The sequence below is a fragment of the Candida parapsilosis genome, contig 005569, assembly GCF_000182765.1.
Source record: "Candida parapsilosis strain CDC317 annotated contig 005569".
NCBI lineage: Eukaryota > Fungi > Ascomycota > Pichiomycetes > Serinales > Debaryomycetaceae > Lodderomyces > Lodderomyces parapsilosis.
In genome coordinates this window covers 456,745-481,659 of record NW_023503278.1, presented here as the reverse complement: position 1 = coordinate 481,659, position 24,915 = coordinate 456,745, and the positions used below count along the sequence as shown (strand labels likewise).

General features: G+C 37.1%; 9 protein-coding genes and 1 non-coding gene across 10 annotated transcripts; 7 read left to right on the top strand and 3 right to left on the bottom strand. All coding sequences in view use genetic code 12, as the record gives it.

The window, feature by feature from the left end:
• Nucleotides 1–52: 52 nt before the first annotated feature.
• Nucleotides 53–1,810, top strand: CPAR2_102090 (dolichol kinase; the record flags this gene model as incomplete). Its single annotated transcript, XM_036812225.1, has 1 exon — nt 53–1,810. The coding sequence occupies one exon, from the start codon at nt 53–55 to the stop codon at nt 1,808–1,810; it is 1,758 nt and encodes a 585-aa protein (XP_036663354.1).
• Nucleotides 1,811–2,176: 366 nt separating this feature from the next.
• On the top strand, nt 2,177–3,907 carry SLD1 (Sld1p; the record flags this gene model as incomplete). The annotated part of the gene is made up of 1 exon (XM_036812223.1): nt 2,177–3,907. One exon carries the CDS (start codon nt 2,177–2,179, stop codon nt 3,905–3,907), a length of 1,731 nt encoding a protein of 576 aa, XP_036663353.1.
• A 122-nt stretch (nt 3,908–4,029) lies between these two features.
• Nucleotides 4,030–4,791, bottom strand: CPAR2_102070 (uncharacterized protein; the record flags this gene model as incomplete). Its single annotated transcript, XM_036812212.1, has 1 exon — nt 4,030–4,791. One exon carries the CDS (start codon nt 4,789–4,791, stop codon nt 4,030–4,032), a length of 762 nt encoding a protein of 253 aa, XP_036663352.1.
• A 638-nt stretch (nt 4,792–5,429) lies between these two features.
• On the top strand, nt 5,430–5,500 carry CPAR2_t_cp_Gly(UCC)_45. The gene has a single exon. It is a non-coding gene; the product is annotated as a tRNA-Gly (tRNA).
• Nucleotides 5,501–8,293: 2,793 nt separating this feature from the next.
• CPAR2_102060 (uncharacterized protein) lies at nt 8,294–11,479 on the top strand (the record flags this gene model as incomplete). The annotated part of the gene is made up of 1 exon (XM_036812200.1): nt 8,294–11,479. The coding sequence occupies one exon, from the start codon at nt 8,294–8,296 to the stop codon at nt 11,477–11,479; it is 3,186 nt and encodes a 1,061-aa protein (XP_036663351.1).
• Nucleotides 11,480–11,638: 159 nt separating this feature from the next.
• On the bottom strand, nt 11,639–13,243 carry CPAR2_102050 (uncharacterized protein; the record flags this gene model as incomplete). The annotated part of the gene is made up of 1 exon (XM_036812189.1): nt 11,639–13,243. One exon carries the CDS (start codon nt 13,241–13,243, stop codon nt 11,639–11,641), a length of 1,605 nt encoding a protein of 534 aa, XP_036663350.1.
• Nucleotides 13,244–14,570: 1,327 nt separating this feature from the next.
• On the top strand, nt 14,571–15,431 carry ALI1 (Ali1p; the record flags this gene model as incomplete). The annotated part of the gene is made up of 1 exon (XM_036812178.1): nt 14,571–15,431. One exon carries the CDS (start codon nt 14,571–14,573, stop codon nt 15,429–15,431), a length of 861 nt encoding a protein of 286 aa, XP_036663349.1.
• Nucleotides 15,432–15,491: 60 nt separating this feature from the next.
• END3 (End3p) lies at nt 15,492–16,640 on the bottom strand (the record flags this gene model as incomplete). Its single annotated transcript, XM_036812167.1, has 1 exon — nt 15,492–16,640. The coding sequence occupies one exon, from the start codon at nt 16,638–16,640 to the stop codon at nt 15,492–15,494; it is 1,149 nt and encodes a 382-aa protein (XP_036663348.1).
• A 1,967-nt stretch (nt 16,641–18,607) lies between these two features.
• CPAR2_102020 (uncharacterized protein) lies at nt 18,608–19,405 on the top strand (the record flags this gene model as incomplete). Its single annotated transcript, XM_036812156.1, has 1 exon — nt 18,608–19,405. One exon carries the CDS (start codon nt 18,608–18,610, stop codon nt 19,403–19,405), a length of 798 nt encoding a protein of 265 aa, XP_036663347.1.
• Nucleotides 19,406–20,151: 746 nt separating this feature from the next.
• CPAR2_102010 (uncharacterized protein) lies at nt 20,152–21,225 on the top strand (the record flags this gene model as incomplete). Its single annotated transcript, XM_036812145.1, has 1 exon — nt 20,152–21,225. One exon carries the CDS (start codon nt 20,152–20,154, stop codon nt 21,223–21,225), a length of 1,074 nt encoding a protein of 357 aa, XP_036663346.1.
• Between the last annotated feature and the right edge of the window lie 3,690 nt (nt 21,226–24,915).

Below are 24,915 nucleotides of genomic sequence, written 5' to 3'. Positions count from 1 at the left end.
AATCTCGTAAATGATCAGAATTTTTTGTCGTACTCTAGTGCATTGAGGGTTAATGGCGAGAACGAGAAATGGGTCCAAGAAGACCTCAGCAAAGGAGGATATAACGTTGAGATCTACTGCTTCGATATTCAAGCATGCCGATCCAACGCTTCTTGAAGAAGAGGACAAGCAGAAGAAGAAACAGACGAAGGATAAGGCAGTTGAAGTCGGCACTGATAGCGAACCTTTAGGAAGTGCCCAAGATGATATTGACAATGCAGGATTTCCGTTCAATTACCTTTACAAGTTTCAGGATTTCTTAAACGAACACGTTAATCTTTTGAAAGGGGTGCAATTGCTTCTTATTGGGTTTTTTATGCAATTGATTTACTTGAAACAGGACCATTTTGACCATTTGAAACTGACATTACCAATGATTTGTTTTAATTGTATTGGGATGGTTGCATGCACGGTGCTTAGTATAGTCAAGAGCAAACTGGAAAAACTACACGTTCCCGATTTTGATTATTTTTATTGCGTATTGATTCCATCATTGATTGGTATTGTTCATTTTGATCGTAATTGGATTATTGTCAATTGTGCGCTCAATTATTTCATTGTTGATCAAATGAATCCTATTTTTAACATGATTTCTAGTGTTGTATTTTTTGAGATTTATAAAGAGGACTCGAAAGCTACTATGGATACGTTTCAGTTTATTCAAATTGCTGCAGCACACTTTTTCCTCAGCTATGCATTGAATCATATTAATGATATCAATGTTCACAATGTGGCGGATGAAGATGCCGTAGAAGGTAAGAGATCATTGAAAAAGTCAGAGATACAACTTGTATGCTTGTTAGTTGTGAATATATTATTCAACCATAGCTTAATTGCTCAAGCTTTGCCATTGCAGATTTTCCAAAAATTGTTGGTTAGCTTTATTGTGACTGGGCTTTTTGCATACCCTGTTTACAAATTTATACCAGGGTTGATTAACATTGCTTTGTTTGGAGGTGTGTTTTGCTACTTGACCATATATCAATTGAATCGCGTTGTTGGCAAAAATGCATTGATTTGGTTGTATGAGTATGTTGAAAACGATGTGGAAAAGATTTACTTGGTAAAAGTGTGGGTGAGTCTGGCCATAATTGTAATCCCCTTGGTGTTTCTCCTTGCCAACTCATTCAGTTTGAATGTAAGGAGAAAAATCTGGCACTTGTATGTGATCTTCGCCTTGACGTTTTCGCCTGAGATATTATTTAGTGAAGCTCAATTCACCTTGCTTGCATTACTAGGTATGATTATTGTGTTTTTGATAATCGAGGTGCTCAGGCTCAATCAAGTCAGCTTCATTGGTAAATACTTGTTCCAGGTGCTTGACAAATTTCAAGATCTGAAAGATAAACAGGGACCAATGAATTTGTCGTATATTTATTTACTAGTTGGAGTCACTACCCCAGTTGTTTATGACTATCTCGTTAATGGAGAAAAGACAAGTGTGATTAGATACATTGGACCTATCACATTGGGAGTTGGTGACACTTTAGCTTCCGTCATTGGTAGAAAGTTTGGCTCAATCAAATGGAAGGGAAGTGAAAAGTCAGCACAAGGTACAATTGCATTCATCGTTGGATCATTGATAGCAATCAATGTTGTGGAATACGTCAACGCTGACAATAAGAACTACTTGCCAGTTGCTAATTGGGAAAACTTGTTTGTTTCGATTATACTAGCAGGCTTACTAGAAGGTACGTCTGACCTCAATGATAACTACTTGATCCCCATTTTCCTCCCAGCTGCATATGAATTGTTAAATAGATGCTACTAGACGTTTTGGAGACTTTAATGCACTTTTATTAGACCTTTTTTGAGCGCGTCTCTTGCCAAGTCCTTCTTCTTTCTTTTACAGTAGCTATTGTATGCTTCTCGTTTACATGTATAAGGTGATACTCGTATACGATCTTCCCCAATCACCTGTTTTTTTTTTTTTCTTTCGGTATAATGTGTGTGTCCCCTATAAAATCTAGACCCATAAACAAACCCTTTTCTCCATCAACAGAAAAAAAAAAAAAAAAAAATTAAATATACCCAAAAGTCCACATATCAAAGTTTACACTTTTGGTTCTTATTTTTTTTTTTTTTTTGACACATTAACTTGCAGTCAAACGATCTTTCACGAGATTCAATCATCATAATGGTATCACAAAGGACGCCAAAGATCCTATCACGGAACAATGTGATTGATCTCCTAGCCGAAGGGAAAGTTATAGTAATCTACGAAAGACTGGTTTTAAATTTAACTTCGTGGATATCGAGACATCCAGGTGGAGACAAAGCGGTTTATCATATGGTTGGTAGAGATGCCACTGATGAAATGAATGCCTATCATGATCCTCTGACGTTGAAGTTGTTTAAGAATTTCAAAATTGGTGAAATTGATCATGCTTGGGAGAATCTTTTACCACCTATTCAAGGGGCTGTGTATGAAAAGGGGCGATATGTTGGAATCAAGGGTGTTGATTTGGATTCCAAATTGGATAATAACTTGTCGGAAAGTGGATCGGATTTGGATTTGCAAAGCTTACCAAGCACGATATCGGATAAACTGGATGAACTTCCATCAACATCAAAGGGGAATGGACCAAAGGGATGTGACTCTGACCCCAAACTTGTTAAACCGGTTGTGCCACAAAATGTATTGGTAACTGAATCAAATAAAGATTTGTTGTTTCCAGTACTGCATTCGCCTATTGTTGATCCAAAACTTCTCATGACAAACTATGATAACCAATTGTCTCAACAGGATATACTGTCGGTCCCATCGTTGGATTACAAGACCCAAAGACATTTGAGAGATGAGTATAATGAGTTGCATGAATTTCTCATTAGTCACAATTTCTATCAATGTGATTACTGGGCATACGTGAGAGAAGTTGTTAAAATTACATCACTTTTCTTGTACTCGTTGTCATTTTTCAAATTGAAATGGCTTATCACCAGTGCTTTTTTCATGGGAATGGCTTGGCATCAAGCCACATTTATCGCCCATGATGCGGGACATGTTTCAATCACTCACAATTATCAATTTGACAATCTTTTTGGAATGATTATAGCTGATTGGTTTGGTGGTTTGAGTTTAGGTTGGTGGAAACGGAACCACAATGTTCATCATTTAATCACCAATGATCCGGTTCATGATCCTGATATTCAGCATTTGCCATTCTTTGCCGTTAGTGTAAGATTGTTTGATAATGTTTATTCAACATATTATGAAAAAATATTGTACTTTGATGCCTTTGCGAAAGTGTTGGTTCCATTGCAACAGTATCTTTATTATCCCATCTTGTGTTTTGGAAGATTCAATCTTTATAGATTGTCATGGACGCATCTTTTGCTTGGATTGGGCCCCAGAAGAGGCAAAGCGGCATGGTTTAGATACTTTGAACTAGCCGGATTGAGTTTTTTCTTTTATTGGTTCTTTTACTTGTTGGTATTTAAGTCGATTGATGGTGGATGGAATAGATTCAATTATATAATGGTTAGTCATATTGCCACCATGTTGGTCCATGTTCAAATCACATTGTCGCACTTTGCAATGTCAACGGCCGATTTGGGGGTTAGTGAGTCATTCCCATCAAGACAACTTAGAACCACCATGGATGTTGATTGTCCTGAATGGTTGGATTTCTTACACGGAGGATTACAATTCCAAGCTATTCATCATTTGTTCCCACGGTTGCCACGTCACAATTTCAGACGGGTGCAACCTCATGTGATTGATTTTTGTAATAAAGTTGGACTTCCTTATTCGATTTATGGGTTTGGTGAAGGTAATGGTGTTGTTATTAGTAAGTTGGCTGATATTGGGAAACAATGTACAATTTTATTAGATGCAACAAAGAAATACGATGGTGATTTATATTAGGGATAGATTTTTTGGGGGGGGGAAGGTTTAGGTTGTGGGTATTTATTTAGGGATAGATATTGAAGGACGTTCAAGAGTCGAAAGAAGACACTGTAAATCCTATGCTATTTAAACTCTGATCATCACTCTTTCTTCATGACATTATGATCAATCAACCCTTTATCATCAAGATACTTGATGAAATCAATAACTAAACTATTTTCATTCTTTATTTGATCCTGAGTGATTAAATGCTTGAAGAGGGATGATTTTGACGTTGCCGTATTTTCCGTTCGATTTGAATACAATTTAGGCACGAGAATAGTAACACCATTCAATTTCCTCTTGTAATGAGTTAAACTATTATTGAATTTAGTGGCAATGGGGTTTGGATCATCACGAGGGTTGGACGCTTCATGAATGTTTTTGCACTTGTTTCCATATTTGCATTTGCCGTATTGTTGGAAAAATCGACAAATGGATTTACTTTGCTTATTCTCGGGGAAAGTTGCTTCGCTTTCATCGATTGGCCGTTTTTGTCTCGTGTTTTGTTGGTTTGATTGTTGTTGGTGTGTTTTAAGTTTTTCCTCCTTGAGTTGTTGTTTTCGTTCAACATTGGCTCTGGTGGGCCAGTTTTTCTTTCTCTCTTCTATCCATTTGGCTATATCTTCTTCCGTTTGCAATGTGATGTTGGTTCCGGGTATGGCGATAGCCTTTGTGGTGGTGATGGTGGTGGTGGTAGTGGTGGTGGTGGGCATTGGGATTGGCGCTGGTGGTGATAAATCTTGAGTCTCTTTTGTGTCCGGTACGCTTTCGCTACCTATCGATGGCTGCAAGTCATTGTGGGCTGATGTATTCGGTGTTTCATTTGGTAAATGTGTCGGTAGATCAAGTAGAAAGTCCATTGTTGAAGATTCGTACGTTGTGGAGTGATGCTCGTTTTAGATTTCTCTTATCGCGTTATTTTTCCGATGAGTATAAAAGAGGCGAACTTGAGAGGTTTGCACACAATGAAATTGCCGGAGTTAAAAAAAAAAAAAAAAAACGGAAACTCAGATTGCTGGAAATAGTCATTATAAGAACATGGTTGAATTCGTTCTCTTTTGAGACGATTGGTGAACTCATAAAGATCTTGAGGCTGTAGTTTTGGTTGACACTCTTTGAATATTTTGGTAATTGCCCCTTAAAGCCCTCCACGTTCTAGTTGTCTTTGTTTGTCATAACATTTAAAATTGCCGATTGGTTTTTTCTTGTAGTTGTGGTTTTGTTGAATTTATTGTCTTTATATATTGGATTGGGTGCAAAATACAAATTATTTGGTGGTTCAATAATCAATGTTTTTTTGTAGCTTGGTCCTAAATTGTGACCAACCTGCAATTTGTTTCTCTAGGCTTTCTCTGAATAGCTTGATCGACTCAATTATTGTATTGTACATCTCATAAGAGGTCAATCTTGTCACCTTAGACAATTAAAAAAGGTACTGTTAACGTGACTCACTACAACCTTACTGCTCCCTGATTTTGAGTAACAAATTCAACAATTAGGACGATTGGTGTAGTGGTAACATAATTGCCTTCCAAGCAATTGCCGTGGGTTCGATTCCCGCATCGTTCAAAATTAATTCTATTTTTTTAAAAAAAAAATTTCTTTTTTTGTTTTGCCAAACATCAATTGACCTTATTCTTTAAAACCACTTGAGCCTAGGAGTTCAAAAACGCAAATTCTCTTGCATTTTTTTTTTTTTTTTTTTGACACAAATGATTGGTTTGTTGTATTCAATATAGGTGGGTCATATCATACCTTGTTTTGTTGGTATAAACTTCTTTTTTTTTTTTGCAACAAAATCCACACAAAACGTGATTTTTTTTTTTTTTTTCATTAATTTGACAAGAAAGAAGGAATGAAAAATCGCAATTAGTTTTGAAGCCAAGGTTTGATAGTTTTGAGTAAATTGTCAATCCTATTTCTGGGTTCATAAATGCGATTTTTACTTTATGATGGGTTGCATAAAAGTGATTGCCTTGAATACCAAGAAGACGGTATCATTTTACCAAAATAAAAGTTTGTTCTTTCTTTTTGTCATGGAGAATACAAAAACTATATTCAGTCTTGCTTACAAGAGGGATGCTTTACAATTGTTGATGATACAACATACCTATTCCGAGGGTGGATTATGTCTTTGTTGTTAGAATGATATTTAATCAAAGGCAAGTGCCGGGTAAGTTTGAGAAACGTCAAAAAAAAAAATTTAAAGTTGAGCTATCAGATGTTGGTTTTATGTATAACACATATTTTGCAAAGAGATTGATGTTAGGGGGGGAGTGGAAGATTATTCCCATGCAATTGTTATTGTCCTCCAGTAGTGTTCAAGTAATACAAGTATACACATTGCGTTGAGTGCATTGTACATTGTTTGCGATGGAATTCCATTTGTGTATGGGGTTTCTTCTTTTCTTTTGCAATTTCAGTTGAACTAGTTTTTGAGTTTTAAAGTTTTAGGAGTTGAGTCTTTTTAAACTGAAACCAATCTGTCCAATTTTACTTTTGTGTAGTAAAATAAATTAAATTATAGCTGAAATCCGGTTTGTATTAAATTCTTCTTCTTCTTCTTCTTCTTCTTCTTCTTCTTTAATTTTGTAGAAAATCCTCGGTAACTTTAAAGAAAACCAGAAAAATAGTACAGTTGTTGATTTTATGTTTGCTGTGCCCACCCCTACCCCCCCTTCTCAGCGGATTGATTCCTCTTCATATGAGATTGCTATTGATTATGTTCCTTTGAAAAATTCATTGACTACTGTGTATGTACAAGTGTTACTCTAGTAGTAGAGAGTAGACAGACTTATACTATACTCTAGAGATTACGAATGATGCACCAAGATATACAAAAGCAAGTCTGTAAACCATTCTATTTCTGTTCGTCTAAATCCAGTGTGACGTAATAATATAGTTAATTTAATTTATCATGTGATAAGATTAGACTAAGAGCCCAGTACTTGCTAGTTATGTTCAATAGTGTGTATATGTGTGTGTGTGTGTGTAAAGTGGAGTTCCGTTTTGTTTAGGTTTCTATATATTGTTCTTTTATATTTCTTCTCTTCATTATTCTGGTGGGGGGGGTATAATTGGTAGTGTACTTTGGGATAATATAATATAATATAATATAATATTTTTATTTTTATTTTTCTTTCGAGGGCAACGGACTTCGCATAGTATTTTTTGTTGTCTCAATTTTGTCTCATTTTTGTCTCAAAAGAATGCAATGACACATATTGATACACCACAGTACACAGATATAAAGAGACAAAAAGAAAGAGGCAGATAATACTCAGTTGACAAGAAGAAACGTACCATCAGGGTACTGTGTAATACAAGTATGTATAACACATACTCGATACCATGGAAGATGACGACGAAAACGAAGAGTATACAAGAGAGTTAGGGGGATCCTATTCGATGCATTCTTATTTCAAATTCCCCAAGAAACAAAATCTGAAAAAAAAAAAAAATTCTGAAAAAAAAAAAAAAAAGGTGATGATATGGTTTCTTCTTAGTGTTGAAGTCCGTTTTCTTTTAAAATGTACACCACTATTATTGACTGGTTGTAGCTACAGTCATATACAGTAGTAATAGTAGTAATAGTAGTAGTAGTAGTAGTAGTAGTGGTCATTATTATTACTACTACTACTACTGTCTAATATAGTTGCTGTATGTTGATTTAACTTTGAGAAATAACCTAGACTGTCCACTCACCCAACTATGGTCATTTGTATTTGTCTTTTCATTTACGTTTTGTGTAACGGACTTCACAAAAAAAAAATAAAATGTAAAAAAAAATTAAATACAAATACAAATACAAATACAAATACAAATACAAGTGATATATGATATATACATCAAATATATATATACATCAAATATATATAAAGACAAGTAAGTATTTATTTATACAACATTGAATGCTCATTTTCTTTTCCCCAACAAAAAGAATAAACAGTTTGTTATATACATATTCAACATCCATCTAGACACACACAGAAACATAGAGAAAGACAGAATTCTTCTATATACAACTATTGCAAACTACTGTCAACACTTTTTTAGACATTGACATTTTGCTTTGTTTTTACAACCAGCCTGTGTTTTTTCACTGTACGTACCCAACTTTGGAGCATATATATACACATACACATACATTGTGCAGCACATGATAGACACTGGAGTTTGCTAAAGTATTACTACAAATAACAACCAAGAAACAACTTTATACATTGGAAGACAAAGCTTCCTTTCCACTGCTTTAAATAACCTCAATCCATCCATCCATCCATCACATTACACAGTACATACACTAGAGTGTACTACTACAATTTAAATTTTTTTTTTTTTTCTTATTTTTATTTTTTTGTTATGGGACAATACAATAGACTCACAACTGCTAATGCAAGTGAAAACAATGGCAACAACAACAACAACAACAACAACAACAACACCGGCAGCGGCAGCGGCAGTGGCAACACCGGCAGTTACAATAGCAATCCATACTACAGCAACAACACTAATGGTCACAATTACGGCAATACCAACAAGCATCATTACAGATCAACTTCAGACATTGCTGCAAATATAAATTTGGGAACACCAAATGGAGGTACTTTCCATCAAAGTTTATACCAATCGTCTCCTCCGCCTGCTTTACATGCTACACCTATTCCACAACCCCCACAGCATCCACTCATGTCTTTACCACCACCAATTACTTCTGCTATGAATAGTCAAGCTAAGCCTCCGCATGCTTCAATCGGAAATGTCTATAACACTAACCACAATCAGAGCTCTAATGGCAATCATTACCACAATGACCATAACAACAACATAAACGATAGCTTTACGCTGAGAGCTAGTCCACATTTCCAGATGTTGGAACATAACAGAACTCAAAGTTACAGAAGTGGACCCCAGGATTATACACATCCTCCTCAGTATGGAGGTGGAACTGATGCTGCTTTTGACCATGTACCACAATCTCATGTCAATGGGCTTCCATTGAGTCAACCAAAGCCAACTTTGCCTTTACCTACACATCACCAAGCGCAACCACAGCAACAACAACCACCTCAGCAACAACAACCACAACAACAACAATTACAGCAGCACTATCATGCTTCTTCCACTTTTCAACAACAACCCTCTTCGGGCAGATTTGATTCACTGCTGTACCATATGGGTCAGCAATCACAATCAAGTTCGCAATTTGTACGTCAATTCCTGCACCATCTTAACCCAAACCATGCCGTTAATCTCAAATTTATCAAAGATTTAAACTCAATGATTGAGAATTGGACTGAAGATGAAGTTAAAGCCAGAAGAAGATTGGTCAAGTTTGATGTTCTGCATGGCGATGACAACAACAACAACAACAACAACAACAACAACAGCACTATGCAAATGATAAACTTTGAAGCAATAAAATCGGTTGATTATGGTGTGACTCAAGCTGTCATTTCATGCATTTACTGGCAAGAGAAGAAGAGATTTATTTGCACATCTGTTGACATTATCTTGCTACTCGAATACTTGGTTCATCAAAGTTTTGGAATTGAAGAAAAGAATCGTATTAGACGAAACTTGCAAAGTTTGAAACCAACAACGGTATCAAGATCAAACAAGAATGATCGTGAGTTTTTCAGTTTGATTATGAGTATGGAGAATCCTCGTCCAAGAAATATCGAAAAGGATTTGAAAGTGTTTAATTGGAGTGATTTGGGGAAAGCCATTGCCAAAGTAATGTCAAAGTATTATGTTGTATCTTCACCATCACCAGGGTCATCGACACAACCATGGAGCAATGGTGCTGGTGGTGGTAGCAGCCAACAACTACAATATGTACCCTTGGCAGGGTCACCAACATCGCAAGAAGGAGGTGCCGACCCACCACTAGACTCGTCCAATGCGAGGCATAGACAAGTAACGTATAATCACAACGCGCCATATCAAGGTAGCCCACCCCCTCCTCCATCATCATCATCATCATCATCATCATCATCATTGAGCAAACCGAGCTTGCCCCCTTTGGCTCTGGTGGCACCAATTTCTGGATCATCAACACCGATTCAACCTCAATTCCGTACAACTTCATCATCATCGTATGGAGATTTGACTCGCAGTGCAGGTTCTGCTCCTAATTTACAAAAGATTAATTACCCTGGAGATCCAAATCGGCGCACTGACAATGCCGTTTCCCCATTGATTGCTCAAAATAGTGGTACCTCTTTGGAAAGCTCAAATGTGTGTAGCCAAGTAACACCTACATACCATCGTACGCTAGAGTCAAATCAACAAGATCATCATCGTTATTATTCGCCACCGGCTGGCTTCCCTGTACCATTACCACCGCCTAGACTACACCCTACAAGAAGTAAGTTTGCCTTCTCGAGAGGAGGAGGAGGAGCCTTGCGGGGAGGATCTTCACCAACAACACAATTTCAACCCACTTACTCGCAGCACTCACCACAGCTCAATGCAACCAATCACAACTCATCAACGGCTAATGGTGGATTGCATACAGCACCACATGGTTTTTCCTTTTCAAGTAAGGAGGAACTGCTGCTGGATAGTGATAAGTATGCAAACAGATTGGGCTCGTCTAGAGATTCAGCGCCTTCAACTGGGGAGCATCCACCGTCAACCAATTTTTCAGAAAGTCCATCACCTGGAAAGGAAACTGAGGGTGATACTAGCTCGAGCTCAGAACGATGCTCTTCAAGTAACGATGGCGAGGATGATGTTGGTAGTGCTTTGTCAAGAAACTCCAAGGCAAGTGGTGAACATTCTGATGATAGTGGACAATCAAACAAGAGCAATGAATTATCAAATAGTGCTGGGTCACTCAGCAGTGGCTCAAAAGACTCGTCAAGTTTGTTATCTTTACATCGTGATTCTGGTAATTCAAGTGAAGATTCAACAAGAGCGAATTCTGCTCCTGGAAGTGGTAAATTTGCTCCATTGAGTTTTAGCAATAACAATGACAGCAGTGTGAGTTTGCTTGGATCTAATGGTGGTGGTGGTGGTGCCTCTAGCTCACACGGTTCTTCTTTCTCGGCTTCATCAAAGAGTAACTTGCGCACCTTGATTGACCCACAACAGTCGCCTATAGTGGAACATCAAGTGGAGGAAGCAGGGGAACCCGAAGAAGATGATGGGGTTAAAGATGAAGATGAATCGATGGAGGATGAACAAGATGATACTGAGGAAGAAAAGACCAATCCTAATAATGGTGTTGCAGGTTCTTCACCACAACCACCACCACCACTACTTTCGAAAAAAAGAAAGAGAAGATCACATAGGAAAATGAGCAATGTACGTGCGCAACACCAGGTGCAAAATAATGCAACGTCACAGTATTTTGATAACAATAGAGACAAAAAATACATGTCGTCGCTGGCACCCGCGACAAAGCCACAGTTGCCACCAATTTCGCAAATCCTCAACTCGGAGTTGTATTCTTCAAGTGATGGACTACCACCACCACCTCCTCACCTGGTGGTTTCTGAAGACCCTTTGATTAGGAAAGTTCAAAATTGGAAAGATTATTGATCAGTATCAACAAGGGGTTGAGTTTATTTTAGTTCGTTTTATATATGTGTGTATTTAGAGATGATGTAGCTGTTTTTTTATTTAATAGAGTAATAAAGACACAAATTTGAGATTTAATAATCCCTCCATCTATATCATTTTCTATGTAAAGCAATTACTTTAGTTTTGTTTACGTTCAATTTCATCAACTGTTTGTTTGAAATTGGGTGTGTTTGCAAAAACAGCACCCTTTTCAGGGTCAATTGTAACATAACTTAAATAATCCTTGGGATTCTTTTTCGATGGTAATGAGACAGCGACATATTCATGAGTATCGGATGGCAACAATTGCAATTTCTTCAGTTGGTAAATCCCCCCATGTTGTTGCTGTCTTTGGTTTGGTGTATGAAAACTAGACTGAACGAGTACATTCCTTGGTCCTACAATTTTAACAAAATCATTGGTTCCTAGTGTGAAAATTGTCCATTTTGTGCGTAATTTCAAATAAGTTTTGTGGATGGATGATATGAGTGATTTGGTCCCATGGGAGATTTTTGACGTGTAGTATTTGAATTGGTGGTATATTTGTGAAGCTGTAGGTGAAGCTGTAGGTGAAGTTGTTGGTGAAGCTGTGGTGGGTGGAGCTTTAGTAGTAGTCGTACTGATTGTATTTGTAGTGTGGTTGGCAACTTGGTTATTGGATCTTTTGATTAGCAGCAGCAACAGTAACCGTGACCACCACGACGACAATGGGGATGATGTTACTGATGATGACAATGCCGCTGATGGCGCAGATGTCACCGAAAGTTGACTTTGCTGTGATATAGTTGACGTATCCTTTATTACACAATTTTCCAAATCAAACGGTCCATTCACAGTTATCGCCAACAATGCCCATTTGTTAATCAAAATCTCTTCGTGTTCACCAATATCCAATTGATATATGCCTCCATTACCCACAAGTCCAACTTGTCCTCGACCACTTAGTAAAGTATATCCCCGGTTCCATAAGCTTCGTAAACCCGTTTCAACCCGCGTTCCCTTGGATCCGCTGCTGTTTTGGGTTCCATTATTCATTTGTTTGGCCAATTTTTTGGAAATGTAGCGTGGTAAACTATGTAATGAAACCAGTAATGAGTTTCCGGTGTAGACTTGAATGGCATTCTTGTTTAAAATTGCCCAGTCATTCAGTCCATCTAGTATCACATTGACAAATGATGATGATGTCGTGATTGCTTTGTGGCCGGATGATTTGTTCTTGCTACTGATTAATAACGATATGGGAATTGTTGAAATCAATTTTTGGAAACTTTGAAATTTACCAAACAATAATAAACGTTTCCATAAATGCGGATATTCTATAGTGTTACGTATTATTGGTCCGTCGTCAACAAAAGTTCCAGTCTTGTCACTGTTGTTATTGCTGTTGGCGGTCGATTTCAATCCGTATATTGACAACAACGATCCACGACGCAAGTAAATGGGCACAGAAGGTGGTGAATGAATCGACAAGATGGTGGGAGGAGTTCCCAAACTTTCAAATTTGGCTGTTTCTAAAGTCTGATACGGCTTCAATTGGGTCACTTGGCCAATGTTTTCGGAATCCGTTACTGTCTTGTTCAACAATGTATCGCTACTGTCGTTTGCATCAGACGATGATAATGATGTTGCTTCTTGAGGTACAGATCTATGATTGATTGATATGCAACGAGTGGCAACTTTCAGGTGTAATTGTGATGCTTTTTGCGTGATCGAATGTCGCCATGAAGCTATACCTCGTACCATTGTTGTTGTGGAAGAGGTGAACTTTTTGTCTTTCTGAAAAGCTTCTGTATATTTCGAAGTGTCTTTGGTTCTTTTTTTTTTTCTCTCTCCTTTTTGCGGGAACCGAGAGAGATTTACTAAAATGGTTGGTTCCCATTTGACAGGACTTCTGTACGTCAAAAAAAGAATAAACGCTGGGTCCACACTAGACGATGAAGTTTTGCAATTGTTCACATTTTGGGAACAGACCGATGTTACTTCGATACAAGTGAAGGGTTAGTTGGTGCTGTGTTTCGGTCACACTGATGTCATGATCTTCAAGTCATGCCACTGGAAAAAAAGAGCTGAATCGAACTCAGAAAGTGCGTCGATGATCGACAGGGTTGCTCCTTCTGTTTGAGATACATCAGTGGTGCTCGTGTTGGAGTAGCTCTTGCAATTATAGTGCTAGAGTAAAACTCCAGTAAAATAATTGATAACGTGAAGTAAAAGTCTTAAGTATATGTCATGTGATGTTTTTTTTTATCAACTTATTGTTCCTAAGTTTTTATTTGTTCGTATTATCTTCGGATAGTACATTTGTCAAATTTAACAATACAGAGAAGATTAGCATTGTCCTTGCATAAAGATGACACGCTTTACAAAGAGATTTACCATTTTTTTTTGCCATTTTGATTCTGAGATACTTACATCATTGCCAGTGGGGGAATGGGTTCGCAAGCTGGTGCACAAGTGGCTCTACAGAGAGAATGTGTGCCAGGTTCGAACAGGGTACATTTGACGATGAAAATGTTCCAACTATTTGTTTTGTCACTCAATACACGACTTTTTTCTTCATATTCTTGTTGCAAATGAAGTGTCTCTAACTTTTTTTTTTGTTTTTTTCTTCTGTGTTTCCATTTCACCCAATTGCATTTCTTCAAATTTGACTTACAAATATTGAAATATTGTAGTGTGCAGAGAAACTACTAATCCTATCAGTACACACACCATTAATAGGATACAACCTTGCAATTAGATCCCTCTGTAGACACTATTAAATCCTGTTTGCACACCTGCAAGCAATCTACTCTACATCAACCTCATTGTTTTGAGTAATTGGCTCATATCCTTCAAAAGACCAAATTTTGCGTTTTCAATAAAAACAGAAAAAAAGAATTAAAAAATTTCGATACCTCTATAAGCTTCACTCTACAAACACACAACACTTTCAAACAGTAGAGAGCCCATTTGTGGATACTCATTCATCACCGCAACCACTAACCTCCCCTTGTCTTTACATCTGTTACCACTTGTACATTATTTATTTATTCAACTCCCCTTTACAACTATAAGAGTTACCCCAAATATGCTTCCTTCGTCAATACTCAAAAGAACGGTCCAAAGGGCTCCAAGGTTCCTCCTCACACCAAAGTCTTTACCCGTTAGATCATTCACACAATCTACAGTGAAATATATTGCTCATGAGGAAGACCTTGTGGATCTCAAAACATTACCAAGAAAAGAAGAACCAGAAATTTATGTTCCCTTAATAAACCCAACTGAAAAGTATAAAGTACAAATTGAAGAATTGCACAAGTTTGGTACTTATATTATGGCATGTTTACCTAAATTTGTTCAACAATTCTCTGTATGGAAGGATGAATTGACAATTTATGTTGCTCCTTCCGCATTGAGACCAGTCATGTCATTTTTAAAATATCACACTTCAGCTCAATTCAAAGCATGCATGGATGTTACTGCAGCTGATTACCCATCAAGAACTAATAGATTTGACGTTGTTTACAACTTGTTGTCAGTCAGACACAATTCAAGAATAAGAGTCAAGACATATGCCAGTGAAACCAGTCCTGTTCCTTCGGTTACACCATTATTCAACGGTGCAAATTGGTTTGAAAGAGAAACTTATGACTTGTTTGGTGTTTTCTTTACTGGACATCCAGATTTGAGAAGAATCATGACTGATTATGGATTCGAAGGTCACCCATTGAGAAAAGATTTCCCTACAACTGGTTACACTGAAGTTAGATACGATGAAGAAAAGAAAAGAGTTGTTTATGAACCATTGGAATTGACTCAAGCATGGAGAAATTTTACTGTTGGTTCATCAGTTTGGGAACCAGTTGGCGATGGACAAGACTTCACTCCAGAAAATTTCAAGTTGCCAACTCCAGAACTGGAACCAGAGAATAAAGAAGAGAAAAAGTAAATGGAAATATAGTCTCTATTAGAAAAATGGGATCAACAAAAAGCACCACCATTGTAGCATCTAATGTTGTAGTGATGCTATCTCTTGATTCAATCTAGCCAATTCTTGGCTTCGTGAATCCAAATATTCTTGTAATGACTCGGCTTGTGTTTCGAGATCTTTAATATCATTTTCGACCTTCAGTAAATCGTCTTGTCCACTGCCCGATTGTTGTCTATTGTACTGATCCTGTTTGTATTTCAACAATTGCTCAAACTCATACTTTATCATTCGTTGTTCTTCAGACTCCTTTTCATCAGCTTTTGATCTATTCTGCACTTCGGAGAGCAACTTTTCCAAATTTGCCAATTCTCTCTTTAATCTCACCTCTTCCCAATCTGTTCCCTCAGTGGCCGAAAAGTCTGTTCCCTTTTCCGCATTACCATTACTTCCGTGACCAATCTTGCTTAAATAGCTTTCAGCAAACGAACGTTTAGAAGCCTGTGTCTTTGTTGTTTCGAGTGGTTTTGCTTGTGCACTCAAATCATAGCTAGGTACTTCTTTTGAAAACGTAGCTCTCAAACTAGCTGGCACACCACGAGGCACTCGTTTACCATTTTCCCTCTGGTTCAATATGTGCAAAAACACCAATGTCTGATCCTTATCTATAGTTTCAAATGATTTGGGATTCACCAAGTTCCATGCTGAGGATATATCACTTGATGGGACATTGGTCAACGTCGAGTACAACGAATTCAATGAATCAAATCTTATTCTGCCAAACTGATCATTTTTCGATTGGTATATCGTTTCATAAGTTGATTTGTCACTGGGGGATATATACCAATCAAAATCATCACTTAGGCCATCTTCATCATCTTCGTAATCCAATCCAACATTTCTCCCCTGACTTACTGCTTGATTAGCTTGAATCAAAGCTGCTTTAGACGATGGAATCAACCACGAAGGCAATTGATCAGGAACTTCGGGTATTGATCCATTTACCAAATCAAAAATCAATCGCATGGTTATACAAAACTCCTCAAAGTCCAAACTTCCATCATTGTCGATATCACTAAGATCCCAAATTGCTGATAATTGTTGTTGTGGTAATCGAGAGTTTTTCAAAACAGGAGCAACGCTATCACCGGAGAGTTTATTGTCAACTGGTTTTAATCCTTGAAAAATTTGCCAATATTTTTTGATCTCGGCATCTTCTAATCGTGGCATATTTACGGGGTGACGTGGATGGGGGATAAAAGGTGGTGTATGAGGTTATTCTGTTCCGAGCTTTTTTGGTTCGAGAGTGGGTATAATTTTGTCGATCACGGAAATTACTTTGTGCTTCATCTTGGTTTTTTTTTTTTGTTGTTGCCAAGTTGATATGCACAAGAAGCAACCATTTTTGCATAATGTGTTTACACGTGAAGGGACCTCCTTGGTGGGAGTTAACGGTAGAAAGTCACTATTTACAGCTCACAGAGTACTTGCCATCCCGAAAAGCAATCATAGGTTTATTATAAGTTTACAGTTCCGATAACATTTTACAGATCAAACACAAATTAGCAACCCCTTTTTTCAAAGTTTGACCAAATGCTACACCACGATCATGCTCTCGCCTGTTGCGAACTTGATACGACTATATCAGGGCACGAATTAAACCACCCGTCTCCCTCTTGGAAAAGTCAACGTTAAGAGTAAAGTTAGAATCCGAGCGTCAGGATTTTGAAATGAGGGGGTTGAGAAAGTAAACTATACAAAGGGTTGGCAAAGTTTGGAAGATTGAAGCTTGCTGCATAAGTGATGCATTGTCAGATTTTGAGCTTTAGTTGATGGGCTTGACTTTTGATTTTGTTGGCGAAATCTTTAGCGACACTTTTGAGAAGTTGTATTGATTGTGGAAAAGATATAAGAAAATAAGGATTTTGATTTGTGACAACTGCTACGATTTGACACCTTTTGGAATATGCGTTTCCAAGAGACCCAAGAAACACCACGGAAGTATTAGTATTCGGAATTTGGATGTATAAATCATTGATGCAACTGACGTGATTCTATTAAATTGATTTGCTGTGACTTACTACTGACAGGGTTTCCCAGCTACTAAATGTAATAATGCCACGATACTGCAATGGCTCAAGCTGGATAAACTTGGAGAAAAATGTGGTTGACAAAGGAAAGATGGTTTCAGAAAAAACGTCACTGGAATAGTATGGGCCAGCAACAAAACATTTGACATTGTACCTACTTCAATTTGTAATTGATTAGAAACCCTGGTGTTGAATTTTGGTTTCACTCGTGGGATTTGCGTTTGGAGAGTTATCTGAAGCTTCGGTGATGATTTGTCCCAACGAGCAATATGGATGCGTTACGATTTGAAGCGAAAGCTTTATAGTCAATAAACAGTTAAAGGAACATTAAAGATCTCGTTGTTCAAAAATTGATAATTCGTTAGCTCAGTCAAATGATTCCAAGAAATAAGCGCCAGTGCATGAAAGATTAGAATGACATTTTTTTATAATTGGTTAATGGTTTGATGCCGTGCATGCAAGTGGGATCTTTCCCGTGCAGTAAGTTGTTATTGTTGCTTAATTTTCTGGCAGACTTCGCATAATGGTGGCCATATGTCAAGCAGTGTCTATTGACCAAAGGGGCCCAAATCACTGCATATGGATGTTCGAATAAGTGAGCTTTTTATACTAGGAGACAAATTCGCATAGTGGTGGTCATGACTGATTTCTCGATAAAGTTTATTTTCGATTATGCATCACAAACAAGAGGACAAAAGCCTTTCATTTTACGTCACATTTACGAGAATAACAATGACAACGCTTACATTTAATTTCAAAGTGTTCAACCAGAATGAACAAAAAGGTGAAGGTGCTGCATCAAAATGAGGACACAGTGAACGGGCAATGGCTTATACGTTGTTATAAAAACTGGCCTTGAGCTGATAACTCATGCACGGCATACTTTTTTTTTTTTTTTCGTCAGACTATGTTCAATTGATATGCATCACAAAACAATTCTTATTTTTGTTGTGGTTTTGAATTTAGCGCATTTTGAACTTTTAGACTTTGGATCATTTATTGTCCAATTGGAGGCATGAAGATTATAAAAACATGGACGATTGCTCTTGACTGTGACTAAAAGGTATACTTTTTACTTTTCGGGGTCACAAGTTGATATATCACACCATGATTAACTTAATAGATAAACTCAACCTCACCAAAGTTCTTATAATATTGGGTCTTTTTATCGACTTGGTATTCGCTCTTTCATTGAATCCACGATGCTCGACTAAACGGGATGATGACTTCAAGTTCGAACTTCTTCAATCCGATGGTGGTGAAGTAGTTCACAATTTTGCCTTTACCGACGATGCCCTTGACTATGCAGAGCATTTGTACCTTAATGGAGATGATGTCACTCAATACAAGGCATACTGTAATGATACAAGAATAAATTTGGAGGAATTCGACATTTTTCAAGAGGGGTGGGCCAAGAGATGGAAGTGTTCCAATGCACCTTTGGGGACACGTTTTACGCAAAGGCGCACTGTACAACATGGCAAAAAATTCTCCGAATGGGACCAAGTTAAATGCGAGTTTAATAACTCCATCAGCTCCAAGCCTCTCAGAGCAACGCCAAAGCCATGGAAGTATTCCAAATTCAAAAAGGTTGCAAAAGGGTTTAATGTTGGATCAGCTAAGAAGTTGGCAAATTCATCTGGTTTGAGTATTGTTGACAAAGTGTCTTTCAATAATGATAAGGAGGGGGTGTCGTGTGCAAGTAAGCTTGGGGAGTTTGCTTCCTCATCAATACGAGTGCCAATGTTTTACGCAAAACAACAAACTCAGAAATGTGTCCGCAAAAAGTACGGCAAACATGGATGCAAATGTAGCAAGTGGTCAAAAGTCAAGTACGGCGAGTTTCCAGTCAAGAACAAAGCCCCTGAATATCGTTGTCTTTCTCAAAAGAAATCATGCAAATAAGGAGTGATATCAAATGATAGAAATGGGATTCCATTTTCAATTCAAACTTGAAAATGGGCTTTCTATTGGAGGTCGAGGCAAAGGTTAAAACGTGGACTGAAGGTTGGTGTTGACATCCCATGCACGAGTTTTTTGCTTCTTGAAGAGATTATTGTTGATTAAAGCTTCACCCTTTTTAAAGTAGAGAATGTACAGTTTTTCTGATTGATTGAAATGTAATCCTTGTCTGTGTCTCCCAATATGGTAAATCGTGGCTCAAGAACGATAGTGCCTTGTATGTAAATCTCTCTCAATGGCCATTAAATATATGTGTAAGTCGTATTTGTTTGATCAATTGGTTGCGAAAAAAAATTATTGCTTCAAGATGATGTAGTACAATGTGCACGAAACGAACCATTTTACAGATTGATGTAGTCTATAGTGTCTAGCGTTTTAGTAAAGCTCATGAAGCTGCCAAGGTTTTATGATAAGTTTAAATAGACTGATCTAGTATCATTGAACCTAGTATTGTTGATTTGCGTCAACAACAGCAACTACAACTTCTCTGGATACTGAACTTGATAACAAGTACCTCTTACTCAAACACAGTATTACAGAGCTGCTTGTCTCTCAGTAAACTAAAATGTTTTGCCATTTTTAAAAATCATTTTGATATGCGTCGAAATTATGCTTTACACAAATACATTTCTTTTCAAACATTTCAAAGTATACTTCCATATTATGGATGAATAAGGCGTTGACAAGTTATGGTTGACTCCACTGATAGACCAGCAAGTTATAAACAGAGCTATAAGTTAATATTTGAAGATGTTGATGATTTTACTCTTGTTTATAATCGAAGGACAAACACAGACGTTTTACCAACACTATCCATCAACGCCACTGATGAAAAGCAGGTTGGGGTAGTTGATGATAAGAAGTGGCAAGTTGACTCCAGAATTGATTGTGAAACAGTTACCACAAAAGTTACCAACACTGTGAATAGCAGAACAATGAATGAATTTTGTCAATTAGATGATTTTTTTACCCCTTCAGGTTCAATCAAACGCAAAAGGAGTTTTAGTGCTCAAGTTGAAAAGGACACTTTGGCTCAAAAGTTTGCTATGCACCTTAACAACTTGCATGTGATGGAGGAAAGATGCAACTGTCAAATTGGAACTAGTAACGATAAACACAAGTGGAAAATCAAGAATTCAAACACAGAGGTGAACTATGGAAAGTTGACTGCCACACAAGTTGAGAATGATACATTGGAAACCCTGGATGGGAAAGATTATTATATTCCAAGTTTGGTGATAATTGAAAGCGGCAGTGTTGGTAGACATAAAGAGCCAATGCGGTCTGGATCAAGTCAATCCGGAGTCGATTACGAAGAAAAAGACGAAGTTAGTTGCAAAATCGATGGAGCTGAAATATTCGACCTCAAGTGGCCTCTCAATAAGGAAACACCGGATGATCTGGACTTCAAAACACCCATCCCGCAGCATGATAGTGAGAGACATAGTCTTGATCACTTGTCTAGCGGTGAGTCTCTCGAGACTAACTCAAAACAACTAGAAACTCGAGAGGCATTAGAGGAAATCTCAAATTGTACTGATAAATTAAGCAACGTGGGAGGAAAAAAGGGAAAAAAAGTAGCTAAAATTAATTGTTGCAATGACGTGGTTGATGCAGTGCACTTGTCAAAAGGTGGTATGGGTGTTGATGAAACAGTTCAAAAGGAAGCAAATGATTTGGCTAGAGTAGCTTATGGTTGGGCTAGAGACGCATTTAGATTTCCAAAAGTAAAGGATTATGTGGCCAGTTATGAAATGAGGTAATATAACAATGATACGCTAATATTAGGCAATCAGTGAACCGCTAATGAATGAGTGATTGGTGAGAGATGCCAACAAAGAAACTAAACATTCAAGATTCGAGCAACCAAGTATAAATAAAGGTAAATAGGTAGTCTGTTGAGTTTCATATTGATGAAAAGTTAACTTCTGTCAACAAGCTAAAGTGAATGAGAGCTCAGTGTTTTTTGCCAATTTTGGTGCTATCACAAGTTTGGCTTTAGACGGGTTTACGACCAATAGTCTTAAATGAAGTTCCGATCAATTTGTGATTACAATGTATGCATCTGTTAGAGGGGGTGAAGAGCAATCTTATGGTTTTAAAAGAGAAGCACGCTTCCGAGATGCCTTTTAGAGCTTTGCCACAACAACAACAAGCAGCTCTGCATTTGTTTTTGGTTTCAGGTTTCAAAAAAAAAAAAAAAGCTACGAAACACAAACGGCTTAGAAGCTTTGGAGGTCTCAGATGAAGAGGCGAAGAAAAGAAAAAATAATACTCGTAATTAGGACGTTGTACAGGAATGAGAAAAAATGCAGTGTCACTAAAACGATGGGATGTATTTTGTGTTTGATGATAGATAAAGGCGGATAGAAGACAAATAGTCATTAACACCAAAATTGGAATAAAGAGTGGGGAGATAGTGAAAAAGGAATTGCATGACATGGGGATTGAAGTTTGAAGGACGTGAACATCTGATCACACTATGATTTCTAGCAGTTGTATAGTAGAAGGTTCCAGATTTTTCTTTGTACTTAGTTACTGCAAAAGAATACTAATAATAATATGAGTAGTGTACTTATGACAATGTTTGCAATCTAAAAAAATTGCGATTGGGTGTGACCAAAAAAAAAAAAGAGAATTACACCCCCCTCTCCTATACACCCTTGCGGGCATTTAAAAAGGAAGTTTCAGTTCAGACCGATGTAAGTCTTTGTTGATATTACTCTCAATGACTGTCCAATTGTTAACCTACAAGATAACATATGATTTCTTTACATTTGTGGTCATATATTGTGCTCATTTACACGACCCAGCTCTAGAGGAAAAGAAATTAATAAAGAACCTTCTTTGCATGACACTAACTTCAACAAAAACATAGAAATAAAGAAACAAAGTATCACACAAAACACAAAAGTAAATTATAGTAAGGTCGTGCATTTGATACCATTATGTGTAACGTCTTGTATTGATGTGTTTGCTAATCTTACAAAAAGGGTGTCAGAAAAAAAGAAAAGAATACTCCGTGTATACATAGGATTGACTAGAGGTATATTTGCATAATTGCATGGGTAAAGCAGGTGGTGTAATGGGTTTGGGATAAGTAAACCTCTAAAATTGTGTTGAATGTAGGGAAAGGAGGGGGTGTAAAAGAAGTGTTTTGTAATTATACACAATGCGGAATGCGCAAAAAAATAATAGAAAACAATTTAGAATTGATTTCCGTGAAATCAACGGAAATTTAAGAGCAGTATAGCATGGGAACAAGAAGATTCATAGGGAGGTGTATTAGGTATTCCACAACACATCCGCCAAAGCTGTCAACAGTTAAAGGGTAAGTGAAAAATTGAATGTACTTGCGTGTTTAGGCTGTTCTTTGTGACGACTTAGCAATTAAAGCTTTTGTTTGTTGATTTACTATTTTCCAATTCGCCACAATACAGAATTTCATATCGATTGGAACCAATAGAGAACTCGACGACATACACAACACTCAAATACACCAATGTTTGACCACTTTCGAAATAAGCATACAACTTCAGCGACTTTGGTGACGGTGAGCGACTGATTTTTTTCAACTTCTCGGCGATTTAGACAATTTCGGATATTTTCTTATTACTATAGCGAATATGCTGAACATGCACAACATAATGAGTCAAATTTGAGCTATAATCTCTACTATATATATATATATAAGACCATGTGCTTTACTACGTTTGATATTTTCTCGTCGTCCTATTCGTCTGCTTCCGTTATGGCGTTTATCATGGGGTGCATCATATATACTATAAGTACGAGCAATCAAACACAGCTTGCAAATACCACTCTGTTTACAAATGTGCTGTAAGTGACAGAGGTTAACGGTTTGGGTTCCTGTATAATCCAAACGAAGTGATTGGTGTGGTTTCAAAAGGACATTGTGGTTTCAAAATAGATATTTGGTTGAGAAATCTAAGACACTGTTTCTCGTTTACGATTGAATTATTATTTTTTCTAAAGAAGAAAAAGTTAAACTGGGGGTGTAAAACATTATGTCTCACTCCTGCATATAGTAATTACTTCACAATACTTAGTGTGTGTTCCATGACAATTAAAATTTTTTAGAAAGAAAGTATATATAATGAAAAAGGAAGAAAAGTAAAGCTTTTTCTTTGACTGATTCAAAAAAGCATCATATATATAAACTTCGTTACATGATCACATACTTCAACCTTATACCTTAAAATATTCACGTATATATATATATATATACACCAACTACAAACTACCATATCATCAACCATTGCAACTACCACTACAAACATTACGAATTTCAGAAGCAAAACTAAAAGCAAAGAACAAAAGATATAGCAAGTCATATCACCCAAACCAAATATAACACACTACTACTACAATATCAACAACACTTTACAGTTTTCCAAACTACAAATCAGGAGATTCACCAAGAAAGAGTATGTACAAACATTTTTACTAACAAAATTGGAGAGATTTAAGCTGTTTTCATTCATTACCAGACCAATGCCTCCGCAGCCTATCTACCACATCTATGCCTAATAATGAGACGCAGTGTAATCATAACATTATCCCCTTATCCAATCCATCAGGGCCATTCCAACTTTAGATATCAGAGATGAGAGAGAATTAGATTTACAGATTTTGCCACACAATTTGAGAGTTACAGGACAGGGAAAAAAGTACGCCATTCGACAAGTTCAACCATTCCTATACGTAATGCCTAATGAGCTATTTCAACAACGGTTCATACGTGTATCAATATTAAGGGAACAAGGTAGTGGCAAATTACCAAAAATGAGCATCATTTTGATGATTGCCATGTTCAATATCATCACCTACACACACATTACAACCACTACACCTTTAACTGAGTTTGGGGCACACAAATGGATCCTCGTCATTAACCACAACCATTTTGTCTTTCCAGTCAAAATACAGCCATTGTCATTAAATTATCACACACCACTTTATTCCGACAAAAATCAGTTTTTTCGTTATGCGTGACAAGTGACCAAATTGGAACACTGAAGAGAAAAAAAATCTACACCCTACACCCCATTTTAATGACCATTCTTTTGCACCCCTGCTTCACAAACCAACCTCAATCAATTAAATACTATACACTGGGGAAACGCTATTGATACACTGGACAGTGTTACCAGGATAAGATGATAATGATTGATGGATTGACTGCTTGGTTGATTGATTGGTTGACGGATTGATGTGGTTAATTTTACAACACAAATAGAATTGGGGATAAAATAGTACAAGAAATAATCGACAAATTCATTTCATGAAGAGCACAACTACTGCATCTCAACTAAAGGGCTTTATGATGAACACACGGACTGCAGTATGAATGAAACAGTTATCTCCCTTTTGCACCAATATTTCCGTATACTAACAATTGTTTTAGATTATAGTTCAATTAAACTATCGCA